Genomic DNA, 12105 nt, shown 5'->3' on the forward strand with positions numbered 1-12105 from the left:
TGACTGCCATGAGGCGGTTAATGAGTCACCATTTCAAGAACATCATAACACTTGATTGGTAGAACCAGGATGAGGAAAAGAAGAAGGCAGTCTTGGAGGAATTGAGAAGATAATTCCCTAATCCCCCCAAGTACGAGTTCGATGACCACTACATGCGAGAGCGCATGTATGGTGTCTTGAAGCATCACAGGTCCTGCAAGATGCCACCACGGCGAAGAAGCCTAAAAAAACCCAGCTGGGTGGATAAAGGTGACTGGAAGCTTTTGAGAAGGACCTGAGGGACACACCCACAAAGTTAGACAATCAGAAGAGGGATGCAAGGAGACAATTGGACACCGTAGGTGCTTCACGCCTCGGCAATGGTGGACGGGCTGCGTTCGAGGCATGGGTGGTAAGTCTACTTCTCATTTAATTTATTTTTCTATTTGTTTTATTACATATTGCATGCATTTTATCTAACTATCATAATTTGGATCGACATCAATCTCCGATTGGTCACCATCCCATAGACAAAGAGACGAAATCCGCATTCCACATAGGGGCAAAGAAGTGGTTCTTTGAGATGGAGGTGCTAGGAGTGGAAGGCGATTGGGCTGCGGTGGCTACTCGTGGGGTATATGTCTACTCCAACTTGTAATCTCACTTTTATATTGTTTTATTCTTTAAGTTCCAATCTAATTTCAAATTAAAATTGTTTCACTCTTAGGGTACAATATCGAACATCCCATCAGCAGAGCCGAGCGGTGATGACAAGGAGTGATTTGGATTAGACATATAAGGAACATGGATCAGGCGAGGATCAGGCGGAGGTTCATGAGGGTGAGGACGACAACCACGATGAGTCGGATGAGTAGTAGTAGTAGTAGTAGTAGTTTGTATATACTTCGGCATATATATGCTTTTGTCTGTCGGCTCGTTTGAGCGATTTTGTATCACCCTTTTCAAAAAGGAAATTTTTGTAACAAACAAGGTTGTATATACTTTGGCATGTATATACTTTTGTCTGTCAGCTCATTTGAGTGATTTTGAATAACCCTTTTCGAAAGGAAAGTTTTGTAACAAACAAGGTTTGAGAGTTTTATCTCGCATGTTTCCTTGTAAACATTCTTTTGTAATGCAAAAAAAAACCCCAATAGTGGGGCAAAGTCGGGCCACGGCAAGCCTTATTTTGCCCCACAAATTTTTGTGTGTGTTCTATTAAAGGTCAGTATATACCAACCTTTACCAGTGTTACCAGCATTGGTAATGGGATTGATTATATACCGACGCACATTTTCTGACACTAATAATGACGTGATTACCGACCTTTTTGCCCTTTAATTTAAAAAAAATTAGTGTAAAAAGGTCGATATTTCTGTCGAAAAATGGCCTATACCTTGTAGTGATAGATACTTCTCAAAGAACACCACGATCAACAAATCTACAAACCATGATGGACTACTTTAGCTTCAACTAGAAATCAAAGAACCACCGACTTACGACTCACATTTAGACCATATATGGAGCAACCTTGACAAACCCAACAAACAAGCATGTACCTTTTTTGCATAGTGGACACACCATTCCATTGCATATATTTGCACATAAGGCACACTAACACTTACAAATACAATAACATTCCAAATGCAGGGCCTTAGCGGGGTCCCTACCTTGTTTCCCTGGTTGACATTTGTGTTCTCGCTTAGCTTTTTGGCCTGCCCTGTGGGTAGGTTATAGGAATGGTTCTTGTTGTATGAAAGGTAAAGTAATTATTTAGAATTTTTATGTGGGTTAGGAACGTGGAAATTTCCCATTGGCTTGATGTTGTGTAGGTCTTCGCCACGTAGAGTTTTCTCATTGGACTATGCATGGTTTAATTAAGGTCTTGCATAGAAATCCTTTTGACGAGCCACCGTCTCAGTGCGTGGTCAGGAGTTTCACGGCACCCTTCATAGGAGAAGTAAAGTTGTGGCAGCTCCTCTTTCAATTTCCACTGTCTTCTGTTGAAAGAATGAGGATTTCCTCATTTTATGAGCTGTTCGTTCAGTCTGGTGGAAGATTGCGTATTGAAGAAGTGGATTTGCTGCATACCTCGATGGTACTAGAAGCAGAGACGGCCGAATGGGTCTGCATTACCTATAAATTGAGATTCGTGGTTTGCCTGTTCCCCATTGTTTTCGTTCGACCGCTTGCATCCTTCTTTCTTCTGTGTGAGATGGCAGATATTGAGAACGTACCTGAGGCGATGGACATGGAGACTAACACTTTCGGCCTTGGTAAGATGTCTAATCCTTGAAACTTCACTTTACATTCATCTTCTACTTCCACGGAAATTTTCCTCAATTAACGAATTGGTTTGAACCTGAGCTAGCTAAAAGTTACGGGAAAAACAGAGTTGTGGAAGGTGAAGATGAGAGGGGTGGATATCGATCTGGTACAAATTTGATGAACCCATTGCGTGCTTTCATTGTAAAGCTTTAGAATCTATTCTGCTTGCGAATGATTCTTAAAAAGGCCATGTTGATTACTCGTCTGCGTTATAGATTCAGCTACCTCTGCAAAGGTGGATCTTACTAAGGTCTCCCACACCATTTCTCCTTCTACGCCTCTTGTTCTCAGTAGCATTGGCAAACCACCGAAAGAAGCTCTGCTTTTGTGAAGCAGTCTGGGATAAACAAATGCGCAAAAAAGTCTTTGAGAAAAGCATCTGAGGCAGCAGCGAAAACTGCGTTCAATGAAGGTATATTTGTTAATATCTCTGCAAGAAACTTACTTTATTTGCGCATTGTTTAACTCGTGTATTTTTTTATGTGCAGGTATAGTTTACATGAACAAAAAATTGTCCACCTATTGCTACATATACAGTATTTGCAGTAGAGAAATTACGTTGAATCTTGACGAAGATGATAGTGATGAGAACTTAAAGTAGTCTCCTTTGTTCTTGAAAATGCCTTTTAAAAACTTTCAAATTTGCATACGTCTTAAATGTTGGGCTTTGAGTGTCGTTCTTGCCAATGCTTGAATTCCGCCTTCTTTGAGGCACTAATATGTATGCTTTGTTTTCAAACTGTCATAAGTATTAATTGTTTTTTTGTGTTCCATTTCAAATGCAATAATTTGCATTAGAAGCGTTCAAAAACATAGAATAGATTGGTAGGCATATCATTCACATCATTTTTTAATCCCTTGAAAGTCTTTATAAAAACATGTAGTGCTCTTTCTTTTCCATTAATATTTAATAGAACAAATGATCTTTTGCTTCTTAATTTTTCTTTTGCTAGGATATTTTGTGACATAGAATTTTTAAGTAAATTCTTACTACATTAAAGAACAAATTTCTCTAAACTCCCTTTACCAATTACAACCAAGCTTACTATTGGAGTAGCATGGAGACAAGATGGAGATCCCAAGATGATGAAAAGGAAGAGACTTTATTCATGAGAGATATGCCCAATATATAGGCACAAGTTACATCCAATAGTGACATCATATGTGAGCTCAAGAGAGCATGTTTAGATCCACAATTATCTCTCAATCACACACCACACTCCTATATTCACTCAATGACACCTACTAACTGACACATCATCAATCACACCTAACTCAGGCACACCTACACACACCATGTATTCACACACTCAACACCATAGACCTTATGCCCTAGGTATGATCCCATTACATCAATTTGTCCTTCATTCCCCCCCACAAATTGATGACCTCATCCCTCAGTAGTAGTACATGGGATGCTCCATGGTTGGCCCACCATCATGTGGCAACACACATGGCCCCAACCTATGAGTCACTCCTAGGACTCTTGATTTATAACTGGGAGATAGACACTGACTATGCATGGGAATACCCTTAGATTCAGCAAGGTAACACAAAAGACTAACAATCATTTGAGGGGGACAACCCAAGGCAGAGAACCCTTATTAACTACACACACAAAAATTCTAAATTGAAGATGTGGGGAAATTCCTCCCTTTGATGGCATATCTTGTCCTTTTCCTCCTCTTCCAAGCTACCATAGTGTGAGGTACATTGTCATTGGAGAGGTTCTTGGTGTAGCCCTTCTTGTAACTCCTTTGCCCTTTGATCTTTCTTACATCCTTCTTCTTCATACCTTCTCTCTTAATGAGGTATGCTACCAAATGAGTAGCTTCGAGCAAGTTGAATTCAACTACATGATCACGTGCATCCCATATGCCTTCACATAAATCAAATATGAAGAGGGTCTTACCACTTGTTAGTAAAACAAGGGTAGTGTCTACTCTTGTACATAGAAGCTCATGAATGTATGGCATAATGCAATCATCCATATGTAAATACACTTCATTCATTATGCTAGGTACTGTAATCATCTTTGAATTAGCTTCAAACATCAAGTAAGCACCATTATAGTGGTCAAACTTGGTCAACATATATGCATAAGCATCAAATGCTACAACTCTAATAGCATAAACTCCAAATTTTCTCAAAAACTGTTGCAAAAAAGTTCCAAACTTGGAGCACTCATATCTCCCCAAACATAGATCCAAATAAGGGGATTTTTGAACCATATTGAAGCTTATATATAATACTACTCACACAATAGAGGGTTAGCGCAATTCCACGTCAGAACATCAGAGAGAGATGCGCCATTTTTGACTAGTTTTTTCACCAATACGCCTCAGTTACCAGAGCATTTGCCTTCAGATTTATACTATGGATAGCTCTAGGTGTCGCCCAGCTTTAGCTCAAAGTATTTGTCGAGATATGGCTCCAACAGGCATAATTTCAAGAAATGGTGCACACTGTAGATAGTGTTGGCACAGGCTGTAGAAAAACTAACTTCAAAAATCCTCGGAGGTGGACGTGCGCCCTAGTGAGGGGAAGCTATAGCAGAAAGAGCTCAGGCAACAATGGCCTATAGGTGTAGAACAAGCTTAAGGAAATTCAGGAAGGAAGGTGGAAGAGAAACCTTCACTTGGGGAAGATGAAGAATCTAGAGAATCTAGTGGAATCAAAGAGGACTCAAGCAAGCTCATGGAGGCTGAGTGGCTCTGATACCACATGTTGGAGTAGCATGGAGACAAGATGGAGATCCCAAGATGATGAAAAGGAAGAGACTGTATTCATGACATATATGCCCAATACATAGGCACAAGTTACATCCAAGAGTGAAATCATGTGTGAGCTCAAGAGAGCATCTCTAGATCCACAATTATCTCCCAATCACACACCACACTCCTATATTCACTCAATCACACCTACTAAATGATTGACACATCATTAGTCACACCTAACTCACACACACCTACACACACCATGTGTTCACACACTCACAACCATAGACCTTATGACCCTAGGTATGATCCCATTACATCAATTTGTCCTTCATTCCCCCCCTCATTTTTACTATTATTTGCATTTGCAACAAGCAAAATTTCATCACCGCCAAAGACAAACATCCAAACAAATGTCACCTCATCATTATTGTTTGATGAACACAGTCATGAGAATGTGCCCATGTCCAATGATAGTGGGAATCCCCAAGCCATCGTTGTTTCTCAAATCATGGTTTAGTTTCTCCTAACTACCTTCTGTTGTTATACATTTGACACAGCTAGCAGATTGTCTTACCCATAGGTTTGCCTTTGAGGGAAAACTCTTGGTGAAATATGGCACATATAAGGCCAAAGATATTAGCTATCCTATTGTGTTGAGAGCTATGTTGAAGAGGAATCTTGGTGACGGTGGTACTTGTCATTATTCCATCCACCTTGATGCAACGACTACAATAGTGAAAGGTGAACCGTTTGAGGGAACTATCACCTTACTTAATGATCACGAGATAGCAATATATGTGCCTAATGTCATGCGACATTTTAGATCAATGAAAAACATAACTGAGGCCATGGGCACAATCTCATTTGTCATCATCAAAGTTGACATTGACAGTGGAGTTGCTGATTAACTAGTAATTACAGACGGCGCTATGCACAAAGACCGTGCTACTGTAAGTTCACTCAAATCCAAGATGTTTTAGAGTAAAAGCTTTGTTGTGGTAGATTCAATGTGTACTTAAAATTGTTATGATTGGTAGCTCGCTTTCATGAATGAGTGTAAAAGCCTCTTTGCATGCCTTGTGAAAGAATATAATGAGGAGGGGATTGTCATGTACACATTGAAAGATGTGTCTTACATGTCTGTAAGAAATACATTGTGTGTATTCGACTTCACTATCCTTGAAAAAGTGCCAAAGGAGAAAAAAGTGGAGCTCACCTAAGTATTTGTGACCCAAGTTGGAAATCTTGGTTACGGACGTATGGTAAGTGCAACATAAACTTTTGAAATTCCTTAGAATGTCTTGCTAAAGTGTTTTTTTTGCAGGTGACTGGATTACTTGTGTTCACAAACCTCAACTCACAGCTTGTTGAGCACTACTGTGGAGTTTGCACCAACACACATGTTAGTCGAGACCATCATCGACCTTTTTGCTACAGTTGTAACCGTGTATAGCCCATTTGCCAAACACCAAGCTTGATAGCAACATTGGTCAACCACTATATAGCGATGGTTATATCCTAAAAGCATCGCAATACAAGGAGAAACATGCTTCAACACTCACAAAATGAAATCTCACAAAAAATGAACCTACATTTCTTAAAGAGACACACCTTCTTGAAAAACTTCCTTTCACACAAGCAGAGAGGGAGAAGGGTGGAGAGGGAGAACAAGTGCTGGGAGAGGGGCTGGGTAGGGGTGAGGAGTGTGGGGAATAGAGAGGAGGAAAGCGAGGTCGTCGAATATAAGGTGGGAGGATCGATTTTTGCTTTTCCCGCAATAGAGATGTGAAAGATGTTGTCGTGCTGGGTTTCGAGTTTTAGTCCCTAGCATCGCTATATAGCGACATTGGTCAATCACTATATAGCAATGGTTATATCCTAAAAGCGTTGCTATATAGCGATGGAATAAGGAAAAGCATCGCTATATAGCGACGGTTCAGGGCACTTATTGTGAGAAGAGAGGAAAGGAGCTCATGGCTAGCTATTTTTTGAATCTTAATGGACTTCCTTGCAGCGCATGTTGTGATTTTGGGGGAGGATCCCAAGCCAGTACCCACCATTGGTGTTGCATGTGGTGATGGATCATTGGTAAGTCAATGCTATTTGAGTTCATGATTAATATTGCATGCATACACGATGCGAAACCTTGAGACAAGATCTTATATTTACATGAAATCTTGAGACATGATGAGGAGGGTGGTGAGGGTGCGCATATAGCTTCACACTTTGAGCAAGACTATAGTCTCTCGAATGTGCCAGATGATGACGAGGGTATGGTGGACATGATGGATTCTATTTTTAGGGGCACTACATCACATGTACCTGTAATGTCCGAGTCTGAGGTCAATATGCGAGAGTTGCAATCAATACATTTGTACGAGGGTGTTAGGATGTCTAAACTACAGGCTTGTTTCTCAATCTTAAATCTGCAAGTAAAGTATGGGTGGTCAGATACAAGTGTCTCAACCTTAATGAGGTTAGCTCCGGATTAATTTGACTCATTATTTGGATATTGTTTGTTTTGAGAATCATCATTATTCGAAGCATATGTATGTTTGAATTGTGATAGGTTGCTCCAGAAGATGTTGCCTGCACTAAATACCATGCTCACGTCAAGAGATGAAGTGAAGAAGATGCTAACAATGGTGAATATGGATTATGATACCATCCACGCTTGCTGTAATGATTGTATTCTCTTTCATCATATGCATGGAGATTTGGCTACTTGTCTGGAGTGTGGGGAACAATGATATAAAGATGACTTGCAGGGTGAGCAGATATTGGTAAAGGTCTTGAGACACTTTCCCATCATTGCAAGAATACAGCACATGTTCCGATGCAAATCCATAGCAGAGTTGATAACACATTGAGGATTCCCATAGATCGTGCATCTTGGAAGCACATAGACAATCAGTGGCCGGACTTTGTAAGGGAAGCCATTCATTAGACCCCATCTTCTCACAGATAGATGCTAAGGTGCTACATGTAGATCCTCCACTCACACATGGAGAACCATCAATCTAGAGATGCCATTCTTTATGGTGGCTGACCTCGAGTGGGATATTGAACCTGAAGAAGGTACCCATACCAATGATGACTCAAATTTTCGTTGGGACCTTGAAACTGAGGCTGAGAATGCTAAAATTGAAGATAAAGTCTTTGATAATGACTTAGCCATTCTGCATGCCCTAATGGCAGTCGAGCTCCCAAAAGTTTAACCTCCAAAGTTGAATAACAGTAGAAGATCCCGCAAGAAAGCTGAAGGAGGAAAACGCAGAAAAGCCAAGGCCAAACACTTCAATGAATTTGAACGAGTCCAAACAAGGATCGTCAAATTGTATCTTGCAAAGCTAGCTCCCTCAAAATCAAATCCACCGCCTCTAGAATGGTCCCCTTACTTGGAAACACCTTACCAGTGGAAGAGTTACCCCACAGTTCCCAACATAAGAAGTTTCAAAAATATAAGCCACATGTGCGGATGAAGCTCGATCAAGAGACTTCAAAAAAAGAAAGTCAAAAAGAGCCTAACAAATTGATAAATGAAACTATGCCACCCAGTAATCAGTACACATGGCACATGTTAGGCTAGTTCAACACCATCAGAGGCAGATCTTCAAGAAGTGCCGGAGTACTTCAAGAATTACACAAGTGGCAGTGTGCCAATAGCAATGCCAAGACCACTAAGAGAATATGAAGTTCAAGAAACCGATAGCATTGGAGATACTCCAATCTATGAGGGACCGCCAAAACATGCACAATAAACCTCCCCTTGAAGGGGAGGAAGAAAAACTAGTTTTCATTGGGAAACAACCTCGACAGGAAGATGAAACCAAACTCAAAGCACTCCTAATGGAATATCGTGATTGCCTAGCATGGTCATACAAAGAGATGAAAGGAATTTCACCAGACGTGGCAGTACACATGATACCTATAAGGGAAGGTTCTCACCCTAAGGTATGTGGACCTTATCGCACAAATCGTAAGTATGGCACCATGGTTTATGAGACGAGCTGGAAAAACTCCTAGATGTCAGATTCATCTACGAGATAGAGAACATTAATTGGGTTTCACCCATTGTCGTTGTACCTAAGCGCAACAAGAAGCTCAAAATATTCATAAACTTAAAGAATGTGAATGTCGCCACAATTAGGGATCACTATCCCCTACCCTTAACAGAAACACTGTTGGAAAAGGTGGCAGGTTTTAAAATATATAGCTTCTTGGATGGCTTCAGTGGCTATAACCAAGTGCAAATTGCTCCTAAAGACCATCAAAAATAGCATTTGCTACAGAATGGGGTATTTTTGCATATAGAGTCATGCCATTTGGCCTTTGTAATGCCCGTGTCACATTCCAACGAGTCATGTTCACAGCTTTTAAGTCATTTTTGAATAAGTTTTTACAAGTATTCTTGGATGATTTGTGCATCCATTCAAAAACAAAAGACCACTTCAAATGTCTTGAAGCAGTAGTAATCAAATGCAGGGAGTATGGCATCTCCCTAAATCCAACAAAATGCCAGTTCATGGTCACCCACGGAGTTGTTTTGGGACACATCGTTTCTCAACATGGGATTGCAACTAACATAAACAAAATCAAAATCATCATGGAATTGCCTCCTCCTACAAATTCCAAAGGTGTACAGGTCTTTATGGGACATGCCGGCTATTATAGAAGATTTATATTGCAGTATGCCATGATAGCTAGACCACTTTACAAATTATTAGTGGAATTCTTATGGACAAAAGAGTTCCATAGTCTTGTGCGAGGGAAGTTCAAGGCAAAAAATATGGACATGTACATAGCACCTTTCTTAGAGGAGTTACAGATCTTATGGAGAGGAGTGTAGGTCTTTGATATTTCCAGAGCTCCTAGACATACCAATGACATTTTGGTCAGGGGAATCTTGATGTGGACCATGCATGACTAAGTGCGCAGGTATGTGGTTGTGTCTTTACATGTATAATATAGGTTTATGCTTTTATGACTCTCTTTAGCATGCATGTCTTATACTAACACGTTCATGCATGTGTGTAGGACTTGTTACAAGTGGGTACCATGCTTGTCCTATTTGTGGATCGGGTTTGAAACCGCTTGCACGATACTCCTAACATATGCGGAAAAATGTTTATGAAGGTCATGCTCGATACCTTCTGCTGGACCATCTCGCACGTGGAGGTCAGCTTGATCCACCACCACCACATTTGAAGGCAAGTGACTGGATTCAGGCTTGGAGGGTGAATGAAGAGGAACCTCCTCCTGGTGTGAAGATGCTATCCATCTTTCATGAGCTTCCTTATTGGGGTTAGTTACAAATCAATCATCTCTAGGATCCCATGCATATCTTCAAGAATGTGGGGGCTACTATGTGGGCATAATTGGTTGGTTCCAAAGACTCGAGAGGAGTTAAGAAGACTTGTGCGCTATGAATAGGATGTCTCGTTTGTGGGCCCCAGTGCATGCTTCGGGAAAAGTTGTCCTCCCGAAAGCAGCATGGATCCTCTCCAAGAGAGAGGAGGCAGTGGTCAAGGCGCACATTGCCTCTTTTCGAACACCCATAGGGTACATGCGTTACTTAAAAGGAGCATTTTCAAAGGACAATACGCTTAGTGGGCTCAAGTCCAATGATTGGCACAAGGTCTTATAGGTATTCCAAGCTATAGGATAGTGTACCGATAATCGTGATGCGTTAGTGTAATTATGATTATGTTATATTATTGACATGAATTCTTTGTTGCTTTGATAGTTCATCCTCCCAATTATAGTGAAAGGGTGCTTACAAGATGATGTTAGAAATGCTATATTCAAGATCAGTGGTATTGTGAGGTATGCTTACTATCAAATTGCATTGATTGCATTAGCTTCAGTTTAAGCTAAATAATCTGTAGACTTATTATGAATATATCTTACATGGGCATGTGAAATAGGTGGATATCTCAAAAAGAGATATCCATATCGAGCATCAAGAAGGCTAGGGTGGACTCCATCAAAGCCGTATGCTTGCTTGAGAAGCACTTTCCGTCGAGCATAATGACAACTCAAGTGCGCTTGCTTATGCACATAGTTGATGAGGTGGCCATTGCAGGTACCTTTCATAGTCAGCGGATGTTTTTTCTCGAGCGGTTTATGAAAAATTTGAAGGGATTTGTAAGGCTATAAGCAAGATTGGAAGCAAGCATGGTAGAGGGATGGCTTGTGCAAGAGTCATTAGTATATATCGCAGAGTTTCTTGCATACATGGATCTTGGCATAACAAGGATGATGATCGCATCGTTGGCGAGGTTCCCCAAGGAAAAGGGATTGAAATAAAGATGAGCGAAGAGCAAATGGAGAAATTCAATAAGTTTTCTATCCTCAATAGCAAGGAGATGCAAAAGTGGATTGAGAGATATGAAGCGGCCAAAGCTGAAAGAATAGTTGCAAGGAAGAGATTCAGAGTAATGTACAGGCGATCGAAACCATATCCACAAGATCTCACCCTTCTCCCCACTCACATGTCACTTGATTGGCTACAACTGGCTCTACGTAAAGCCGAATGTGTTGGAGAGACAATAAACGAGCGTGAGCAAGAGTTATCATCTGGATGTATGATGCATGTAAGTTTCTTACCTCTTGATGTAATTAAGTAATTATTTGTGGCAATATATGCTATAAAATAGATTCATCCTCATTGTTTTAATGATCTCTTTTGTAGTACAAAAAGTATAGTGCATTATAGTCATATGGACGACATTTTTGTGTGGAATGCATTGATTCAAAGAGAGTCATGTATGATTGTGGAGTCATGGCTAACTTCACACAAGATAGACGAGCAAGTGCTTCGTATACCAATCTTCTCTCCTCGCAGTTGGATTATTGTGGGACCATACGCAAAATCTATGACATTGATTTCAAACGATTTAGTATTTTCATTCTTGATGTAAAATGGTTTAAAACTATTTACAATGGTCCCCATGCAACAGTGAGGAAAGATAGTAGCGACTTCTTTGCAATACTGTGTGCATTTACTCTCTCTCTGCGTGTTTACTCTCTCTCTCTCCACATTGACTCTCTCTCTTTAAGTGGGCACTCTGTATTG

The 12105-nt window shown here is 40.5% G+C and overlaps 1 protein-coding gene across 1 annotated transcript; it reads left to right on the forward strand.

Annotated features, from left to right (window-relative positions):
- The first annotated feature begins 1959 nt into the window (after positions 1 to 1959).
- On the forward strand, positions 1960 to 2880 carry LOC147888611 (uncharacterized). The gene is made up of 3 exons (XM_087392212.1): positions 1960 to 2255; positions 2523 to 2719; positions 2796 to 2880. Exons 1-2 carry the CDS (start codon positions 1991 to 1993, stop codon positions 2636 to 2638), a joined length of 381 nt encoding a protein of 126 aa, XP_087248338.1. The 5' UTR covers positions 1960 to 1990; the 3' UTR covers positions 2639 to 2719; positions 2796 to 2880.
- The last annotated feature ends 9225 nt before the right edge of the window (positions 2881 to 12105 follow it).

Source organism: Dipteris shenzhenensis, chromosome 21, assembly GCF_047967505.1.
Source record: "Dipteris shenzhenensis isolate YYH24624 ecotype China chromosome 21, Dip_SZ_1.0, whole genome shotgun sequence".
Classification (NCBI taxonomy): domain Eukaryota; kingdom Viridiplantae; phylum Streptophyta; class Polypodiopsida; order Gleicheniales; family Dipteridaceae; genus Dipteris; species Dipteris shenzhenensis.

What these genes read in the sequence shown, in the direction of transcription:
- LOC147888611 (XM_087392212.1), top strand. Translation starts at nt 1,991, where the DNA reads ATGAGGATTTCCTCATTTTATGAGCTGTTCGTTCAGTCTGGTGGAAGA. An exon ending in GACTAACACTTTCGGCCTTG is followed by an intron (nt 2,256 to 2,522) that starts GTAAGATGTCTA and finishes TCTGCGTTATAG; the next exon opens with ATTCAGCTACCTCTGCAAAG.